The 20736-nt window shown below is 31.5% G+C and overlaps 4 protein-coding genes and 1 pseudogene across 4 annotated transcripts in view; 3 read left to right on the forward strand and 2 right to left on the reverse strand.

Moving 5' to 3' along the window:
- Nucleotides 1-2635, forward strand: part of LOC129944574 (proton-coupled amino acid transporter-like protein CG1139) — a 28874-nt gene extending 26239 nt beyond the window's left edge. Inside the window, exons 4-8 of the mRNA XM_056054104.1 lie at nt 44-212; nt 273-464; nt 1881-2059; nt 2128-2303; nt 2371-2635. Of these exons, the coding sequence (XP_055910079.1) occupies nt 44-212; nt 273-464; nt 1881-2059; nt 2128-2303; nt 2371-2627 (973 nt within the window). The 3' untranslated portion in view covers nt 2628-2635. The remainder of the gene's footprint in view (nt 1-43; nt 213-272; nt 465-1880; nt 2060-2127; nt 2304-2370) is intronic.
- A 209-nt stretch (nt 2636-2844) lies between these two features.
- Nucleotides 2845-14389, reverse strand: LOC129944575 (proton-coupled amino acid transporter-like protein CG1139). The gene is made up of 10 exons (XM_056054105.1): nt 14135-14389; nt 8975-9056; nt 8858-8923; nt 5185-5335; nt 5003-5124; nt 4706-4932; nt 4517-4647; nt 4280-4458; nt 4036-4211; nt 2845-3966 (listed from the first exon to the last, which is right to left on the reverse strand). The coding sequence occupies exons 2-10, from the start codon at nt 8992-8994 to the stop codon at nt 3725-3727; spliced, it is 1314 nt and encodes a 437-aa protein (XP_055910080.1). The 5' UTR covers nt 8995-9056; nt 14135-14389; the 3' UTR covers nt 2845-3724.
- Nucleotides 11848-12389, reverse strand: LOC129945217 (60S ribosomal protein L11-like; annotated as a pseudogene).
- A 1488-nt stretch (nt 14390-15877) lies between the features above and the next one.
- On the forward strand, nt 15878-17164 carry LOC129945894 (nurim homolog). Its single transcript, XM_056055852.1, has 3 exons — nt 15878-16331; nt 16400-16570; nt 16787-17164. The coding sequence occupies exons 1-3, from the start codon at nt 16005-16007 to the stop codon at nt 17054-17056; spliced, it is 768 nt and encodes a 255-aa protein (XP_055911827.1). The 5' UTR covers nt 15878-16004; the 3' UTR covers nt 17057-17164.
- Nucleotides 17165-17661: 497 nt separating this feature from the next.
- On the forward strand, nt 17662-18953 carry LOC129946101 (nudC domain-containing protein 3). Its single transcript, XM_056056138.1, has 4 exons — nt 17662-17896; nt 17959-18040; nt 18102-18549; nt 18609-18953. The coding sequence occupies exons 1-4, from the start codon at nt 17796-17798 to the stop codon at nt 18878-18880; spliced, it is 903 nt and encodes a 300-aa protein (XP_055912113.1). The 5' UTR covers nt 17662-17795; the 3' UTR covers nt 18881-18953.
- The last annotated feature ends 1783 nt before the right edge of the window (nt 18954-20736 follow it).

Below are 20736 nucleotides of genomic sequence, written 5' to 3' on the forward strand. Positions count from 1 at the left end.
TAGCATTTTATTTTAATATTTATTTGTTCTTTGATATTTTCAGTCATACAGTCAATGTATTTCTATTGATCTATCAGCTAGGAACATGTTGCGTGTATGTTGTGTTTGTTGCTTCAAACATAAAATCTGTTGTTGATGCCTTTATGACTGATCCAATTGATGTTCGAATGTATATGGTATTTGTTTTACTGCCTTTAATTTTAATTAATTGGGTAAGTTAATTTTAAATTGCCAAGTTTTTCATTCCTAAATTTAATTTTTTTTAATTTTAGGTTCGAAATCTTAAATATTTAGCACCATTTTCAACAATTGCCAATGCAATTACAATGGTTTCTTTTGGAATTATTTGCTATTACATTTTCCGAGAACCAGTTACAACATCAGGCAAAGATGCATTTGCTAACTATACAACATTTCCATTATTTTTCGGAACAGTTTTATTTGCTTTAGAGGCTATTGGTGTGGTGAGTAATCAAAAATATATATTTTTTTATAATATTTGACCAAAAAAATGTCAATGAGTAGATTATTCTCGTTAAATTTGAACTTATCATTAATTAAAAGAAAAATATAAAGTAAACTATACATATTATAGAAGGAAAAATCACCAATTTTTTGTACTAGTGCATTATTCTAGACAAGATATTGTCTTCTTAAAGAGTATAAGCTTTCAAAATAAATCAAACTAGTTAAATCTATTTAGCAAAGGAAAAGTACCAAAAGATTTCTATCGATCTCATATAACGAGTACACTTATCATACAAATCCATCCGAACAGAGTCAAGTGGCTATTAAAACCATCAACGTCAAGATTTTTATCTTTGAAATGATTTTTTTTTAACTCACAGCTAATCTATGAGGAAACAATTTTAAAATGTCGTTTAATATCGATTGATGACCGATAACATAAAGGATACAATTAATAGTAGAAATAATCTGATAAGAATTGGACACATGTGATTTTTTATAAGAAAATAAGGCATAGATACAAATCATACAATAATGTCTTATCGATTCTGCGGAATGCATTTTTATTGAAAAATTGACTCATAATAAACACGGGGGAATTATTAAACTATTATTATTTTGGAAATTGATTTTTGGCAACCCTAAAAGAACTTTTTGACATCTAAAAGTTGCTTTAGGGTTAAATTACAGCTATTAAATAATTACACTAATTTAAAGAATAAATAGACTTTAAATAAATGCAATTCTTCATTCAAAATCATAACAATACCAAAAAAGTAATTTCCACAAGCTTTTAGTAATAGTATATTTGTTTAATTAGTTTTAAATTAACAATATACATATGTATATAAATAAGTTGCTAATAGTTGCATCCATTGCCCTGCCCAACTCCGTATCTGTACCTTTTTTGTAAATAATTTATTCTTAATCGATAAAATTCATTTTGTACAATGATATTTTATAGAACACTTATTTATTTACCAGTTAATTCTAATTAGTTTTCTTATGAATAATAGCTAAATTTTTAATCGCTTAGAATTGTACTTGTTAGCTATTCCAAAATTTTAGTAGTTTTGATAATTAGTAGAATTCTAATTCACTTCTTTTTTTTAATACATCTATTCACGCCTAAACATTGAACGTTTTTGAAAAAAAAATCTCTTGTCGGAGAACGTATCTGTCAAAAATTCTGAAATCGGATTTAGAAAATTACTAAAAATTAAAGTACGAGTATATTTTTATTTTAACGTTATTAAATACATCTTCTTTATATAAGTGCTTTAAATGTTATGGCTTTTAAAACAGTATCTATTCTAAATGTTAAAAAGAAATCTGTTCAAAATATGCCCTGACACGTTCCCCCATCTTAATCCCCCATAATAATTCCAAAAAAATGTATAATTAACTTTCAGATCCTTCCGCTTGAAAATGAAATGAAATCACCCAAATCTTTCGGTGGCAGTTGTGGAGTTCTAAACAATGCCATGGTTTTGATTGTCTTTTTGTACGTTGGAATGGGATTGTTTGGTTATTTAAGATATGGCTCAGAAGTTGAAGGATCTATTACCCTGAACTTACCTGAAAAAGAAACGTAAGTCAAGCAACTTATGTCGTTAAATGCATATCAATAAAAAAAAACTTTATTTTTTTTTTATACAGCTTAGCACAGTGCGTGAAGGGAATGCTGGCATTCGCAATCTTCATCACTCATGGTCTGGCTTGTTATGTTGCCATCGATATCACATGGAACGATTATGTTGCCAAAAAATTGGGTCCCCAAAGAAAGAAATTGTTCTGGGAATACTTCGTTAGGACTGCCTTGGTTTTGGTCACTTGTAAGTTTATAATAACTACTCTGTAATTAGTCTCAGAGAATAATTCAATTGAAAATTGTTCTTTCAGTTCTTCTAGCTGTTGCCATTCCAAATTTGGAACTCTTCATATCTCTGTTTGGAGCGCTGTGTTTGTCAGCTTTAGGCCTTGCCTTCCCAGCGTTAATTCAAATCAGCACCTATTGGTATCAAAAGAAGGGTATTGCTCGAGTCTGGCTGATAGTTAGTAATTTCTTCTTGGTGATTGTGGGAATTCTTGGACTTGTCATCGGCACGTACACGTCACTATCGGAGATCATCAAAACTTTCTTCGTTGATGAGGAATAAAACAGAATGACTTCACACTAACCAACCAGATGTGCACCCGTCTAAAAATACTGACGGAACGAGGAATCAGATAATTAAATATAAAAAAAAAAAAACTTACACAAAATAAGACATTCCTGTTAATAGAAAAGTATTATTATAAATGTGAGCTCGAGAGCTGGATAATTTTTTTAATGTAATTTGTTGATTTAATTTCTTAAAATAATGAGAAATGTGATAAACACCTTAGAAGACATTATTATTTATTTTTGTTATGTAATTGTTTTTAAATTAAATGTAAATTAATTAGTTTTTCCTGGGAAGTTAAAAAAAGCAATAACTTTATTATTTTCATAAATTGTATGAAATTTTTTATGTGAAGGTGTTTTTTTTCTAGACATCTTTTATTGCCGTATTTTAAATTTTATTTTTATTTAAGCCATTTTAAATCGTAAGGTTGTGTTAGAAGTTATAAATTGATTTTATAACTTTTAATATTATTATTAAAAATTGTTAATTGTAAAATTATATGTTTTTTTCAATTAATACGTTCCTATATTGAATATAGGAATTTTGCAATTTTGTATACAAACGATTGTTGCAATATTAATTATACATTTAAGTTATATAATAGAATTTTAAATAAAATAATAAAATTATAAAAATCTTGTTTTAATTTAATTAATACAGTTATTTGGATGAGGATTTTAAAAAGACCAACATTGAATGTCAGATAAAGAAGTGGAACAGACAAACACACACAAATGTACGAACATTCGGTAATAAAGGGTATTTTTTAGAAGTATAGAACTTTCAAATGGAATTAACACAACAATGATGATTTTTTTAAATTGTTCACGAGCTGCTGAGCCGTAAACTTAACAACTTTCGAAAAAAAACATTTCAGGTGGTCAGCAATAATATAAAGAAAATGTCACGTATTATTTCTTATCCTTAAAATAAAGTTTTTCTATATGTCGTTTTTTACAACTTTTTTATCTATGTTTTTTTTTTTATTTTACAATAATACAAAAGCATATTTGTCAAACTAAATAAAATACATTTATATTCATTTAAATTAAAATACTTAAAACTTAAAGCATAATTTTATCACACTACTATTTATATGCTTCTACTATTTCCGATATGCTAACATAAGTTCCAATAATTCCACCAATAATTCCAAAGCAAACAATTAGTAAATCTTTAACCAAATGAAATTTCCATTTTCCATAAGTTGTTGAATATCTACAGCAGAGTTCCAATAATGCTGGAAAAATCAGTCCCAAAATTGACAGACAAAATGCACCAACTAATGACAGGAACAACGATAGATCGGGAATTGCTACAGCACATAAAACTGTAAAGGAAGTCCAAATAAAACTTTATAACATCCTGCACTTCTTCTATATATAAATATTATGCTTACATGTAAGAATGACAATACAAGCTCTCACAAGCAACTCATAAAGTACTAGATTAGACTTTTCGGATGTTTTCTTTATCAGATAATGGTTCCAGATAATATCAGCTGTTACATATCCTTGCAGCGCATATGAAATTAACGTTGTAACAGCAAAAAATATCTTCACTACTTGAGCAAGACTGTTAATACAAATATTTATGATTTAACAAGTTTTTTTTAACATTGAACTTGACTTTTAAGTATTTACATTTCATCCTGAGGTATATTCAATGTAACACTGCCTTTGGAATCATTACCATACTGCCAATAGCCGAAAAAACCCAAGCCCATATACAAAGCCAAGACAATAAACATTCCGCGGTTCATGATGCCAAATTTACCTGTGTATGCTTTAGGAGTCTTCATATTCTGCTCAATGGCTATAACCTTCAAGAAATGGTCTTGATTAGAAGAGACTATTTAAAAAGAATGTATTCAAACTTACCACTCCGACAGCTTCAAGAGAAAACAGAACCGTTCCGAAGAATAGTGGAAGTTTGGAAATTTCTTCGAAAGCGACTCGTTCCGAAATTGGTGGCAAGTTAGAAAAAATGTAATAAAGCACAACACCAAAACCTAATAAAAACAGTTTTTTAAGAGTCTTTTAAGTTTTAAGAGGTCTATGATTGCTCACCAATAAACATTAAGACATTAGCAAACGATGAAAACGGCACGAGATGCTTAAGCTGTCTAATGCTAAATATTAAGAAGAGTGGTACTAAAACAAAACACATGTGTATCCGAATATCTAGGACAATCAAGTACTCATCTACAATTTGTTTGATACTTTCGGCAATAAAAACAACATAAACACAGCAAATTCCAAAGTGATAAAAGGCTAGAAAACCATCAACAAAGGGTCTGCAAATAAAAAAAACAGTATTAATTTATTTTGAAAAAAATTAACATTTTCATTTCAAATAAAACTTACGTTGCAATTTTGGCAAAAAACCTTAAGCAAGGCGGTCCTTCTTCAAAAGCCACGGTCATGGCTTCAGGATATGTTAAATAAGGAATTCGTTTTCGTTTGCATAATTCATACATGGAATTTATCTAGAATGCAAAGTCTAGCTTAATTTTTACAATTTTTGTTTACAAATTTGTATATCTTACCACAAGATGCAGACAGTAAAGTGCAATGGATCCAATTACTGTTGTTAAAATCAAACCATTTACATATCCAGCGTTGCTGAAAGCACTAGGCATTGCCAGGACTCCCGTGCCGACTGATGCTTTCAAAAAATGAATAAAGGTTTCCGTGTTTCTAAAAATTTTATTTAAATGAAATAAACACAATTATATTTACTTAACCACATTATTGGCTAATTATCATTTGTATAACTTTTAACCAAGGTACGGCTTCAAGATCTAAACTTAAACAAGGAAATACTGTAAGAAGTTAGACGGCTAATTTAACAATAGATTGCTCCAACAAAGCTACTGGATCTGATGGCATTGCTGGCGATTTATTCAAAGCAGCAGGCGATGACTTAGTAAGGAGTATGCGACAACTCATCAGCAAAATATAGTCGGATGAAAACGTGCCCGATGAGGATGCTAAATTCTCAAGAAAGGAGACACTATATCTATGCATCGATTTCAAGGCAGCATATGACTGTATCTAATCTAAAGAGAAGAAAAGATGTCTAGTTTCATTCCTGTCAAACTTGTCAATTTGTGCACAATGACGATGAAGAATTCACGCTGCTCCAAAAAGGTCGGGAAAAATCTCACTGATTTAAAGTCAAAGCTAAAAGGTTTTAGACAAGGATATGCACTGACATACCACTTCTTAACCTTGTTCTTAAAAAATTATGAAAAACTCAATCGTCAACACTACAGGCACAATCTTTCAAATATCTTTCCAATAACTCAAGTTCGCCGATAATTTTGACATAATTGGAAGATCAGGAGATCAAAGCCTGATGTCAGTGGAATTATTTTGAGCAATACGACGGAAGCGGAGAAGATGTGTTTAGTGGTTAATGAGGGCAAGACCTAGTATATCGAGCACTTCTCGCAAATTTATCGTAAGCACCAAAATAAATTTTATCGTAAACGACAAATCAAAAGCTTACTGCTGGTCCTTGAAACAACTTGTACCCATAGTCGGTATTGGAAATTATTAATTTTGCTTAAGTTAAGAGATAACAATAGCCTTTAAGGCTATATGTGTTGTTAGCAAATTTTAATAATTAAGTTTTCTTTTTTATTGAAAATTTCGCTTACGACATTGAACGATGAGGTCTTTTCGTCACAATGGACAGCTATAACTTTAAAGCAATTAGTGACTTTTTCGACATATACCGAGCCCTTCCCGCCATTTTATCGTAAGCGACATTTTCAATAAAAAAGACAAATTTTTTAACAAAATTTGTTAATAACACATAAGTACTTAGCGCCTTAAAGGCTATTGTCATGTCTGAACTTAAGCATAATGTATAATTTCCGATACTGGCTATGGTTGTTTCAAACACCTTTTGATTTGTCGTTTACGATACAATTTATTTTGGCGCTTACGATAAATTTGCGGAAAGAACTCGATAAATTAAGGCAATGACACAGCGATGAAATCAAACGGAGAATAACTCTTGCATATTCTTTGGGCTTAAAGGCTATTGAGTAGTAAAGTCCTCTCTTGAGAAACTAAAGTCAACCTTTATAATTACAAGAGTTTACAAATAACCTGGTTTTAGTTTTGATTTACTACTACTCCAGCAGTGTGCGCCGCGACAAGCTTTACTACATCAACGCATTGGCGCAAGATGCAGAAAATACTGCAAACAGGTGCGACAGCAGGACACACAACTCAAAGCAATACCTGGTGAAAGAAGTAGACTGTACTGTGATAAGTTCGATGGATGAGCAAGAGAGCAAGACGGTGGAAAGAACACTTTTTCTCGGATTTTAACCGGTTGCTTGCAAACAACGTGCAGCCGATACCTTCCGAAGCACCTGAAGAAACTAATCCCCGAATCCGCACCGCACCTCCCAGTAAAGATGAAATTGTTGCCACAATTAATTCACTTAAGAACAAAAAAGCGGTGGGACTTGATGGAATTCCCGCAAAACTTTTACAAGCAGCGCCAACCTCATCAAGCGAACTGCTTGATCCGCTCATAAAAGAAGCCTGGATCACCGAAAGCTTCTCCCATGAATGGAAGAAGGGAATTATAGTCAAGCTCCCAAAAAAACAAGATCTTACAAAGTGCCAAAACTGGAGAGGAATTTTCGTTCTACCAGCCGTTGCCAAAATAGTAGCAAAAGTTATACTGGAATGCATCAGAGAACACCTTGAGCCCACACTCGATGCCGAACAAGCAGGATTCCGCACTGGATCCTCCTGTATTGATCATATTAACACCCTGCGGATCATTATTAAACAGTGCGTTGAATATCGATCACCACTACACCTGCTGTTCCTCGACTTCGATAAGGCTTTTGATAGCGTAAACAGGGAGTATATATGGTTAGCTTTGTGGAGGAGAGGCATCCCAGAAAAACTAATTGTTATTATTAAAGCAGCATATGATGGATCCAAGTGTCACGTTCTGCTCGAAGGTAGGTTGTCAGATGATTTTTAAATCCGAAGTCGAGTCAGACAGGACTGTATTCTATCGCCATTATTGTTTTGTTTGTGATAAGCAGTGTACTGCGCTCAGCTCTGTCAGGTAACGGAGGGATCCAATGGACTTTGACATCCTATGTAATCCAAGTGATTACGCGAACGATGATTGCTCACTCTTCCATAGGATCATGAATCTCCATCAAATAACAACAAGTGTGGAGAGAGAAGCAGAAGTTGTGGGGCTTAAAATTAATTCCGGCAAAACAAAAATAATCAACCTTGAAACTCGACCATTCTATCAAATAAATATTTTCTCGCAACCGGTGGAAAAAGTGGAGAGCTTTCAATACCTTGGAAGTATCGTTTCCATCGAAGGCGGAACCGAACAAGACGTCATGGGCCAAGCAAAAGCGGCGTTAGGTATGCTGTCAAAAATTTGGAGGAATAACTTTATCAGCCTGAGAACAAAGCTACGACTGTTTCGCACTTGGAACTGGGACTGGGTGCAGCACTTGGAAGGCTACTTCAGCCATAACAAGAAAGCTGCAAGCCTTCGTAAATAGATATCTTCATAACATCCTAAGGATTTTCTGGCCAAACCGTATTTCAAATAAGATCCTTCATAGAAGAACAGGTCAAGAACCTATAGAATCTCTAATACGAAGAAGTAAGTGGCAATGGATTGGACATACGCTTCGAAAAGGTAACGACTGCATTGCAGGTCAAGCAATGCAGTGGAATCTGCTCACACAAGAAGAAAGAGGAGCTGGACGACCGAGAAGCACATGGCGCAGGACAATCGAGGCGGAATCAGCTGCACTAGGCCAGAGTTGGAGGGAGCTGAAACACATCTCCGAAAACCGTACACGATGGCTCGTAGTCGCAGTAGAGGCCCTATGCCCCTTAAGAGGTTCCCAACGAAATAAGCAGATCTGAGGACCTAAGTTAGTACTAAATTTTAGAATATACTATAAAAAAAAATGGTATTTTTAGCAAAATTAAGACCTTTAATTTTGTTTTGTTTTTAAACTGTACTTAAGGTTCACTTTTTTTAAAAGATGTAGGGCCATAAATTGTTTTCTTTTGTTGTTATTAATAAAATTTAAAAGCTTGACTAAGAAAAAACTTTGTCATAGTTTAAGAACGCTGACGTTGAACTTAATATATTTGTTTTGTTTATAAATGTATTATTAATCTTATCTTAAGCTTTATACTTACGTTGTTGGAATTTTGACAACTCTATGTTCATGTGGATCATAATCATCCTCTTCTACTTTTTTGTTTCTAAAAAAAATATTGGAAATTGGTGAGCTGAAATATGAACAAATAACTTACACTTCTTTCGTGGCGCCCATTTTGTTTGACGCTATTGCTTAGATCGCATTAACTTCTTCTTCAAATGGAAACTGATGACAATCTAAATGAGATAAAAAGTATTATTTAGAAGAAAATTTATCATTTCATAGTTTGTTATCTTTGTATTATCTTCTGTATCTATACATACTTTAATGTAGATTGTGTAGTTTTATGTTGCGTTTTCGCCACAGTGAACATGTTAACCTACATATGTTTCAAATGTCAATAGCGCCAAAATAATTTAAAAAAAGTTCCTATTTTTACTGGAGGACTGCTTAAGATAGGATAGTCTACTTAGATAAAACAAAATACTAAACATATGATGCATACATACAACAGTGTTAATTTCCTTAATGTGTAATTATTATTTATTGTGTTATTATTATTGTACGTATTATATCTGTTAGTCATTATATTAGAATGAATATATCTAAAATGTTTATTTTTATATTATCTATTGGGAAATCCATAACAAAACTTGCTAATAAACAATTGACGAAGAATTGTGATTAATTGCGATTAGACCCAATAATTAAATTACAAGAATGTAAACACAAAATAAAAAACAATGTTCACTATTGATTCCTGAATTTGAAAATATTATTCAGAAATTATTATTTACAAACTATTCAAAAAGAAAGCTACCATAAAATGTCTTATGTAGGCACTTTTGAAAGAAAAAACACATCACCTTCAAAATGAAGTGGTTTACATTTTAATTATACTTACGAATGACTTTAACTTAAGTTCTCTTGATATTTTTAATAGACCAATTGAAAGATTACAAAATAATGGACTCTTGGAAAAATTATAAAGCTAAGATCATGTGCTACCGCTTTAAGATTATGTGTAGAGCCTTTTTAATCATCAATATGTTAAGTAATTTTCGAGTGATATTAATTCTTGTTTATATACACCCTTAGGTAATAATTTCAGTAGCTTTAAAGTTGTTGAAATTATAATAATAATCTGTATTAACTAAAAGTAATTACAGGTTTTTCGTATTTAAACTTATCATCACCATCATATCTTAAGTAGTTTGTTTTTGAACTTTAACCGAACAATATTGTATTCTTAGAATATTTGTTTTATTCTTGTATTAAGGTTTTCCCATAAGAGGTTATATTTTGAAAATAAGAAAAATGACTATTTTATAATATATGTTTATTTCATATCATTAACCAGATTTCAAAAGAATGCAATTTTATGGCAAAATCTTTTATGACTCCAATTACAGTTTTGAAATCACCTTGAAAAAAATGCAATCATTTTTGTCTCCAATCAATGGTCCAAATCATTTGTGATTCAAAAGAATGCTAAGACTTCAAAAGAATGCAAGGAATGAATAAAGTCTTAAATGATTGCAGTCATTATAAGTTCAAGTGATTGGTGGTTGTTAAATTCAAGTCCCAATCTATTGGTGAATTCAATTTACGCAATCTTTAAGATCAATTCCATTAATAATTTACAAAAATTGTATGCCCAAAAGATTTCAGTGCTTTACAAGCTTGAACATTAGGCGTTTTTTTTTTGGAATTCCATGTATAGTACAGTCAGAAATTGCCAACGAAACGATCCGCATTAGCCAGAGTTTTGTATTTAAAAATTGGTACAACTGAAAGGAGATCTGTCAGAATTGTAATAAAAAAACACACACACAAATAGAAAAAAGTTTGGTGAAAAACAAAATTTAAAATTAACTTAACTAAAAAACTAACTTAAACTAATCAAAAATACAATTTTCAAGAAAGAATGGTAAGAAAACATCTGGAAATTAAGATTCTTTAATAAAAGTTAATTTAACAATTGTTTTAAAGAAGGGGTTTGTTCGTAGACTACTGCATTAACATGCATTAACACGCCTCAATTCTTTATATACCTGAATCCAGTTGAAATGAGCTTGATTCACCTCGATTCCGGTTGGAGATCGGAGTCGAGTCAACATTTGTGAGGAAAAACTTATGTGGAGGAGTTGGTTCCACAGATAATGTGTTATTGTCTGTTTATTTGCATGTTTTTGAACAAAAAATATATTTTTGTTTTAATTAAATTTTAAAAAAATGGATTGGTAGCAAATTCTTATATGGTGCTAAACTATTCAGTTTTTCATTGTTTAACACGAATCAAACTATCTCACTCACATAAGAAACATCGAAACACCTAAAAAATGCTGTCAAACTTAATCATTTTTAAATTGTCTTGTGCGTGGAAGCACTCAAAAGATTTATTTAATCTAAACTGAGATTAACCTTTGGAGGAAACATAACAAAACTTAATTATAGTTTCTATTGTTTTCTCATGCAAAATAAGCCCAAATAGTCCATTTTCACTAACAAAACTAAGTAATATCAACAGTAACAGAATGTTTTTTTTCCCAATGGAAAACACATGATTCCAAATGTACAACTACTCAACGAACACAGCCATCGAGGTACAAATGCAACATCAATCGTACCAACATTTGATAACGAAATCACATAAGATCCATTTGAGACTCGTATAAATGTCAAAATTCCATCTGTAGTAAGATTCTAAGTTAAATTCATGTCCCAATCTATTGGTGAATTCAATATATGCAATCTTTAAGATTAATTCCATAAATTATTTATAATAATTGTATTCCCAAAATATTTCAATGCTTTACAAGCTTAAACATTAACAATTTAAACAAATGAGCCAAATGGCCTTTTCATAAATTTGCATGATAAATTTGCGCATTGTCCTCTATTTCTTCACGCATTCCGTCCTTAAGTTTTTAAACCGATTTTCGAGTATTGAAATAGACTATTATTTCATGAGTGCCCAAAAAAAAACAGTTTGAAGAAATAAAATCTCTCGATGGTCAACTGTTTTCACTTCTTTGAGATCGTTTCTTGCAAAATTACGATTGTTCCATCATATTTCTGTTGGAACCACTTTATAGCGTCTTCCTTAGTCAAGCGGTGGGGAAATCTGACTGTGAATGATTCTATGAGCTGAGTTGTAACCTAGTCTTCCCAAGGCTACGTAGACATCAGGATCGTAGATCGTATTTGATACCTAAACCGAAGTTTCCTGTGGAAGAGAAGTTGTCCCTCCTCAACTCGTATTAACGAACTTTAAGACCACGTTCCAAGATCTTTTCGGCCTTGGCACCACGTACTGTTTAATGTCTAGCAATTTATTCATTACGTCTGATACCGAATGAACGCACGGTAAAGCGGTCCTTTGAGAACAAAGGCTGTTGGCCAGTCAATTGTTCCAAAACCTTAGCAGCTCGAGTAATCCTTTCACCAGATTCAATCACACAAAAATTCAGGCCGAGTTTTCGGATGTGCAAGTTCCACATAGGGTTCTTTGCGGGATACCTCTTAACCTGCTTAGGGGCTTCCTTCTTTTCAACAGCGGGTGACATAGCGTTATTCGGGGAAAAAAAGCCATGAACAGAAAATGATACATTTTGAATAGGTTTGTTTTATAAACGGTTCCATTTTAAATGGCACACCATTTGGACATTTCTAACTTTTCAAAATGTGCAAGTGAAGTGGAATTCCTTAAAGGGAATTCCTATCAATCAAGGCATCTGCTACTTTTCAAGATGTCATGTTTTGACATTTGTTCAAAAATATCCTCAAATTGCTTAAATTTACTACAAATATGAACCTACCACACAAGCAAAAAAACAATCGTAATTTTGCAAAAAACAATCCTTTCTCAAAGAAGTGAAAACAGTTGACCATCGAGAGATTGTATTCCTTCAAACTGTTTTCTTTGGGCACTCATGAAATAATAGTCTATTTCAATACTCGAAAATCGGTTTAAAAACTAAAGATAGAGGACAATGCGCAAATTTATCATGGAAAATTTTATGAAAAGGCCATTTGGCTCATTTGTTTAAATTGTTAATGTTCAAGCTTGTAAAGCATTGAAATATTTTGGGAATACAATTATTAGAAATTATTTATGGAATTAATCTTAAAGATTGCATACATTGAACAGCAAAATATAACTTTCCTACAACGACGTTCCTTTTCACATAGAGAAATAATGTGAAACTCAGTTTCATCGTGTTGAAGAAGCCTTTTAAGGACATGAGTTATTAGGTCCGTTCTTACCAAATAAAATCACAAAATATTTGACATTAGCATACGTAAAACCTAATGTTTACCAATAGTTAAAAAGTTTATTGTTTTAAAGAGCTACTTTTCCGTTTTCTTCAAAAACTGTAGTTCTACACAAAGGTACAACAATTGTTCTTCTATATTATACATTGAAATATGTTAAAATTAAAGAATTTCGGTGAAAACAAAAAACCAACGAATAGTTGACAAATATGTATTACATTAACTTTTGACTTCGAAGTAATGTTCAATAACAAATTCAAAATGTTATAAGGGCTATTTGCTGCTACCTATCCTAGGATAACATTTCCTGAACAGAAATATGTGCTAATTTGTAAGAACTGCCACTGTTACTACTTTGTTCAGTAGACATTCTATGTATTCCCGATTTGTTTAGGTTTGCTATTGGTATTAATCGATGAGTCATTTATATTGTGATCTTTAAGTTCTATGGCGTGGTAAAAGTTTACTTAAATCTTAAGTTGATTCCATTAAAATGCAGGTTAAATTTGTTGACATAAAATATAAAATTAATTCACGAATATTTTGAGAAAAGGCTTCGCGAAAAATGACTCAAATATTGTTTTTCATGGCTTTTGTTATTTTATTCCGAAATATATGAAAAGAATTCTCATTTATCTAATTTTAAAAATGAAAAAAATATGGTCCAAACAAATCTGAAATACTATACGTTGTTACTTATTTTAAACTTTGTGAATAAGTATGCGAATTCGAAATAAATTTTGTGTTTTAGTTCCCAGAAAATAAATTCCTTATGTTAAACTCTTTACAACTTTTTATTTTTGTATAACCCATTTGTTAATTTGTTCACAGTTCCAACACTATGTTGTCTTTAACTTAAGATCATATATTTTTTAACGATTCAAACGTGCCTTTGCCATAATTTTTTTTTTTCAATTAAAAACAGTCTTGTCAATATTATAACCTTATGAAATGAATCACTTAAGAAGTTAAAGATTAACGCAACACACCAAATGGAATTTTTTTCTTTGATAAATTAAACAAATTCGGCACTCACCTTTTATTTATTATAACTGTGTTTTCAATGAGTTAAAACTGTGTCAACTTTGTTTTAATTCTTATATTTGTTTTATAATTTATAAATAATAAGTAAATAGATTATTTATTTTGTACTGAAAATTGTATAATTGAGATGCAAAAACATATAATTAACTTTTTTGCACAAAATTGAGGTTCAAGTAACTTTGTTTAAAAATTGAATTTAATTTTTATCCGTTTGGAAAAATTGTGCAATGTTTATGCCTCTAAAGTCAAGATTTAACTAACTGAATATAAACTCAGGTACCGCTAAATTGGATGCATATGAGTTTACTTTTTGTTCAATATTATTTAAACAAACAGTATAATTATCAAATGGTAATAAAACAAAAAAGATATGACAGTAATTTTATTCAACTAAACGTTACTGTTTTAGGCAAAACGCTAAGAAATTATAAAGATAAGAAATCTAACAACAAAAAAATCTTTATAAGCCTTTTTTATAGGCAAAATAAAATGTTTATAACTATAAACAAAGATTTTGACTTGAATTAAGAAAACAGCACCGAATCACAAAAATAGGAAGAATTTTTTAACTAAACCTCACTTCAAAAACAAATACAACTAATTAATATTGGGGCCATTTTTAAAAAAGGTGTGTTTTAGTATCAAATGGCCTTGATATTTCTTACTTCTTCCAATTATTTGATATAAATATAAGTATAGATGAAAATGACAACGGTAAAACAAGACACAGAGGACTTAATGTAGTCTCTGTCGAACGCAATGTTTCTGCAAAGAACGACAATCCAATAGATACATTTTACATCATTGCCTGCGTTTAATCAAGTGAATTTTAAGTGAACTTATTAAATGAGTCTGATACTTAATTAGTATAGCTGTCAAAAAACAACAACAACAGATAGCCCTTTATGCAGCAATTACGTAATTAAATTTATTAAAAAAACGATTTCCAAACTCTCGATAGTGAATGGACTTGAGTTTTGACATTTCTCTATCTTCCTCATGGCTGCTACGGATGTGAAACTTTTAGTTTAAACGAATTTGTAGTCTACTTATTTTTATAATGTGCCTTCATTTTGTAGATTTGTAACAATTTGGCAGTTGGATTTGTTAAGAAGACTATAATTAACTAACTTACGTGAATGTGATAATTCAAACCGAAATACGCTCAGAAATTAAAAGCAAAAAAGTAAAAATACTAGAAACCAGAGTTATATTCCATTTATTTTCATTAATTTATTCACAAAGATAATATTATTGTTTTACGGCTTTTCCAATGAGGAAAACAAAAAAAACCAAGAAATAAACTTACCTTGAAAATAAAACAACCCTATATTGGAAATAAATAAGTTCGTAATAATTTTTCCCAAATATAATTAACTCAAACAAACCTACATTGGCGTGTAGTGGTGGCGCTGATGATTTACTCCCAAGCTCAATTCCACCAGAATAAGTTCCTTATGACTGCCCAGATGTCATATCGTACGATCCTTGCGAGCACTAAAGATTTTATATACAATGATTAATCTTTGTAAGGGACAAATAAAAACTTAATTTATGCACATATAAAATTGTAATGTTTTCAATTGCAATGGAGACTACATCAATGTAGTCTTACCTTAACTTTGATATGGAATGAACATTTTTCTAATACTACTGAACAAACCCTTCGCTACCATATGTAAACCCATAACTTTCGACAAAGTTTTTTTTAATGGTATAAAAATTCTTGTAAACAAACCAAGGCCATTTTGACATTTCATTACACTTTTAAGTTTTAAGATTTACCTTTGCATCATAAATAAATAAGCCATCTGCTTTTTATTTAGTTTTTCTCCATTTATCGGCAGGAAATTCACTAAAAAATGGCTTCAATTAAAAAACTTCTAGTGTTACTTTTATCGCTCATAACTTTTGTGTACTCATTCTATGTAATCGGCAAATTAATGATGTTTTTATCACAACCCAAAAGTATACCCACAATGTATACTTGGGTATTTAATTTATTGGATAATCAATCACGAATTGCAACAGCCTTCCCCGCCCTTGTGTGGAACACTCTTTACATAATTGCATTTATCTTCCAACATAGTTTTATGAAATCTGCATTTATAAAAAACATTATTCAAAATATTGGTTTGGGTGTTGCAGAGCGTTCTATTTATAGTCTGACGTCATCGCTGTGTTTACATGTGAGTAAAATGATACAAAAGAGTATGCAACTTGAATAAAAAACTAATGTTGCTGGTATTTTCTACAGTACATGATCAAAAATTGGAACTACGCCCAGTCCATCGTCTTATGGCAAATTGATGTTACGTCGAGTAATGTCCTTTGGTGGACATTTATGTTGATTCATGGATTTGCATGGATGGTCATCTATGGAGGAAGCATCATTATGGATTTACCTGAAATTCTAGGAATTAAACAAGTAAGTTGAAGATTATAAGATTTGATAGACAATATCATTAAAAGTCTTAAAAAACCGAACCGATATGCGGTAGCGATTGCTGTTTTAAAATGTGTATTGGTCATTCTGATTTTAAATGTATACGATCGCTAGATCATATCGCATCATTTTCGTCTACAGGCTTTATTTTATAGCTTTTGAAAGTTTTTCATATGCAAATATTTCATTGTTTTTCAGGCCTATTATGACTTAAAAGACTATGCACCTCCCATGGCGTATAAATCCTTTGAACTGAGGCATTTGTATTCGCATGTTCGTCATCCATCGTTTGCCGGACTAACAACAATTTTATGGGCTGTTAATTTGATGACCATCGATCGACTTGTTTTAGCTTCTCTATTGACTACTTACATGTATGTGGCTTGGTCGACTGATCACAACGACATTATCTATCAGAAATGTCAACTTAAGCGAAAATCTAATGAACTTAAATGCAATTTTCATTAAAAATTAAACCTTATCAAATATGAAATCTCATCATAAGTTTAAATTCAGATTAGTTATTAGAATAAAATGTTTTGATTAATAAATGGAACAATGAAAAAAAAATCTCAATTTATTAATTGTTTTTTCTAAATTTACTATATTATAGAACTTTACTAATGTGGTTTTCGAAAATGGGTCTTCTGAGGCGACACATTTAAGATTTATCGTTCTATCTGGTTCCCAGTCAATAGAAATATTCGGTCTTATGTCTTTCTTAGATGCGGGATAAAATGATTAGACATTAAAATGAATGCCCTCTAAGAGGTTGGTTATAAATCTCGTTAATGCACATGTTGAAAATCAAGATGATAAGTCGGAAAACCAAAGACGATCTTTATAAAGAGGCTTTAATTCCTTTTCCAAGTAAATTAAAAAGTTGATACATATATTATCCATTATTATTATTAAGGGCTAAAACAAGTAATGGACGTATACACGGACCCTTATTTCACTCTTCCACTGTAGTGAATAATGTTGCAGATTCATTTTAATTTAAAATAGCCGACTTTGTTTTTCTTTTTTTGTTTTTGTTCTCCAGGTTGTCCAACCTGCTTCGAAATGTCAATTTTTATTGTAAAGATTAAAGAAATAAATAAACAAACACATTAAAAAAGCTGAAAATACAAGATTTTTCTGTGATTAAAGTAAAACTATAAAAACAAACCCAAACAAAAAGAATAATTAATAAAAAATCGTAAAAATGGAACCGCAACGTTTCGATGGCATGTTGATGGAGATTCTGCAAGACCGCAAAACTATTGCCGGCTTCTTAGATGCAATATTCGGCTTCTTGTCCAGGAAGTAAGTGCAAACCATTCTCCAGTAGAGTTTTCAATATATTTACCTATTTTCCGAATTTTCAGTACAGATTTTTACTATGAACAAAAAAACAAAGATGATAAAATGGGATTTCCTCCTGGAATGAAAGAACAAATTGTCATGAAAGTGAGTTTATACTTGCTTCGGATAGACACAAAATTAACACATCACATTCCATCTCTTTTAGGTTTTACAAAAATTCGATCCTAAATATCGATATGTTACTGATACCATGGAAGTTTCACCAGCTATTCAAGAAATTGAAGTCACAACTGAAGAAGACACAATGCAAACAGATCAAGAAGTCGAGGAAATCAGTGGAAGCAAACCAGAACCATCAGAAAAGATTGTAACTGAAAAAGACTTCTTCGCATCAAATGAATTTCATAATGGAGCTTGTTTTGATTCTTATTGCTGGTCACAAACTTCTACTGAAATTGAATTGCACATTCGTTTGCCTGAAAATACAAAAACTTCCAAACAAATAGGCATTCAAATTGAAGCTAATCATATTAAAGTTATTTCGAAACTAAATTCACAATCAGCTCCAATTTTTGATGGGATATTGAGTGCCAAGTGTAAACACAATGACGCTTTATGGACAATTTCAGAGGGGAAGTTACAAATCACTTTAGGTATTTTAGTCACTTTGTGATAACCTTAAACGTACCATTAAATTAAAATACTATTTTAGATAAGATGAAAGAAGCTTGGTGGGATCGTTTAGTGGACACTGAATCGGCCATAGATGTTAGTAAAATTGATAGCACCAAATATATTGATGAACTACCACCAGATTCGCAGGCAGCCATAGAAAAATTTCGTTGGGAACAACAACAAAAAGAAGCTGGAATTCCCACAGAAACGGAAAGAACTAATTTGGCAAGATTGCGTGAGGCATGGGACGCCGAAGGATCACCGTTCAAAGGACAACCATTTGATCCATCTATGGTCAAGTTCAATTAGAACTTAAATAGTATTCCCTCTGTTTTTTTATAAAGCATAATTCTATTTAAAATAAAAACCAGCTGAGACTTTCCTTGTCTTCCGTATTCGATTTTTGCAACAAAAGCTTAAGTATAGAAGTGGTTTTATTATTCGAATTTGAATGGTGTGGTGGACTTCAAAATGAAAATTATATGATCATCAAATCAAATAGGACCACAGGCTTGATATATCAAGAAGATCATTATTCAAATAAAATATGCTTAAAGTTGCTTTTAAACCTGAAATTTTCGAAAAATAAGAAAACCATTTATAAATAAAGGTAGCACCCGGGGCATGATGGCTAGTGCGTTGGACTGTCAAGCGAGAGGTCTTGGGTTCGATTCCTGCCTGTGCTACCTAAGGTTTTATTCACGGGTACTGCCTCTTACGATTAATTGACAAATTCTCCAAGAGTAATTCTTGTCATGAAAAAGTGCTTTCTCAAACTAGCCGTTCGGATTCGGCATATAAACTGTTGGTCCCCTCCATCCCTGCAATTACTCGCACACAGGAATGGTTGAGAGTTGTAAGTCACTAGGCCCTGGTTCTCCATGTATGTATGTAAATTGAACGAAAAAAGTTAATTATTTTTGAAAATCCGTTGATTTTACAGATTTTTAGAATATAGAACTTCTGAAAATGAAATATATTTTAATTAAAGAAACTAAAAGAAAACTTCAATAAAAGCTGATTCTCATATCTCCAATAATACTTTTTACAAAAATGTTGCAGATTCATTTCAATAGGTTGCTGTCAAACACTTCAATGTTGTTCAACCTTATAGTCCAAATGTCAACGATTTTATTTTAAAACACAAACAAAACACACTTCTGTGCATACTGATTTTGAGAACTGCTATAATAAGTTAAAAGTTAAGCAAACACTTACAAAACAAAACTAAAACGAAAAATTTTATATTATTTAACAATGACATTGGAAGTTGAATGCTTCTATGCAGGTTTGAAAGCAATCTTAGATGACAGGAAAACCTTTGCCGGCTTCTTGGATGTTATATTCCATTTCTTGTACAGATAGTAAGGAACTACATCTTCCTTCATACGTCACAACTTTTTTTTAATATTGTATTTAAAATTCTTTCTCATTTAGCACTGATTTCTGTCATGAAAAAAAAACACGAGTATGGTTCCTATAGGAATAAAGGAAAAAATAGGTTTGAGAGTGAGTATTTCTTATAGACATAATGTACCTATCTACCTACTTCCATATCGTTAAAAAATCTTTTTGCAAGGTATTGCAAAGATACGATCCTAAATATCAATATGTTTCTGATGATAGCTTAGTTTCGAAGGCAATTGAAGAAGTCGGAACTGAAGCAAACAAAAATCAATAACAGCAAGAAGCAAATTGAAAATGACGTGAACTTTTATATGTTCAAAGAGTTTCAAAACGGTTATGTCCGTAAAAACTTCTGCTGGATACAAACTGCTTCCCAAATTCAGCTGAAAATGCACTTGAGAAAACCCATAAATTCTCCAAAACACATTCGAATTAAAATCGAAGAGAATCACTAAGCTTGCAAAATGCAAGCTTAGTGACATCCTTTTAAGGATTACCGATGAAAAACTTAATATCATTTTAGGTATGAATCTTAAAATGTTTTCAGTTCAAATCATAGAGAACCTTTTTTATAGGTTCTTTATGATGCAGATACTAAAGTTAAAGGGATCATTTCCTTGCGTTAAATGTGCCCAAAACTGGCGTACCCTAACAAATGATTCACCTTCCACCAGATCCTCATAACATGGTCGTAGAAAAATATTTGAAGAGATTGAATAAGGAGTGGGTAGATTACAATATTTAACCCAAGCAAAAAA

The sequence above is a fragment of the Eupeodes corollae genome, chromosome 2, assembly GCF_945859685.1.
Source record: "Eupeodes corollae chromosome 2, idEupCoro1.1, whole genome shotgun sequence".
Classification (NCBI taxonomy): Eukaryota; Metazoa; Arthropoda; class Insecta; order Diptera; family Syrphidae; genus Eupeodes; species Eupeodes corollae.

Coding starts and splice junctions, on each gene's coding strand:
- LOC129946101 (XM_056056138.1), top strand. CDS start 17,796: ATGGAACCGCAACGTTTCGATGGCATGTTGATGGAGATTCTGCAAGAC. Junction 17,897..17,958: donor TTCGGCTTCTTGTCCAGGAA/GTAAGTGCAAAC, acceptor CCGAATTTTCAG/TACAGATTTTTACTATGAAC. Junction 18,550..18,608: donor GAAGTTACAAATCACTTTAG/GTATTTTAGTCA, acceptor ATACTATTTTAG/ATAAGATGAAAGAAGCTTGG.
- LOC129945894 (XM_056055852.1), top strand. CDS start 16,005: ATGGCTTCAATTAAAAAACTTCTAGTGTTACTTTTATCGCTCATAACT. Junction 16,332..16,399: donor CGTCATCGCTGTGTTTACAT/GTGAGTAAAATG, acceptor TATTTTCTACAG/TACATGATCAAAAATTGGAA. Junction 16,571..16,786: donor AAATTCTAGGAATTAAACAA/GTAAGTTGAAGA, acceptor ATTGTTTTTCAG/GCCTATTATGACTTAAAAGA.
- LOC129944575 (XM_056054105.1), bottom strand. CDS start 8,994: ATGGGCGCCACGAAAGAAGT. Junction 5,336..8,857: donor GTTGTCAAAATTCCAACAAC/GTAAGTATAAAG, acceptor TAAAATTTTTAG/AAACACGGAAACCTTTATTC. Junction 3,967..4,035: donor TTGTATTGTCATTCTTACAT/GTAAGCATAATA, acceptor CTTCCTTTACAG/TTTTATGTGCTGTAGCAATT.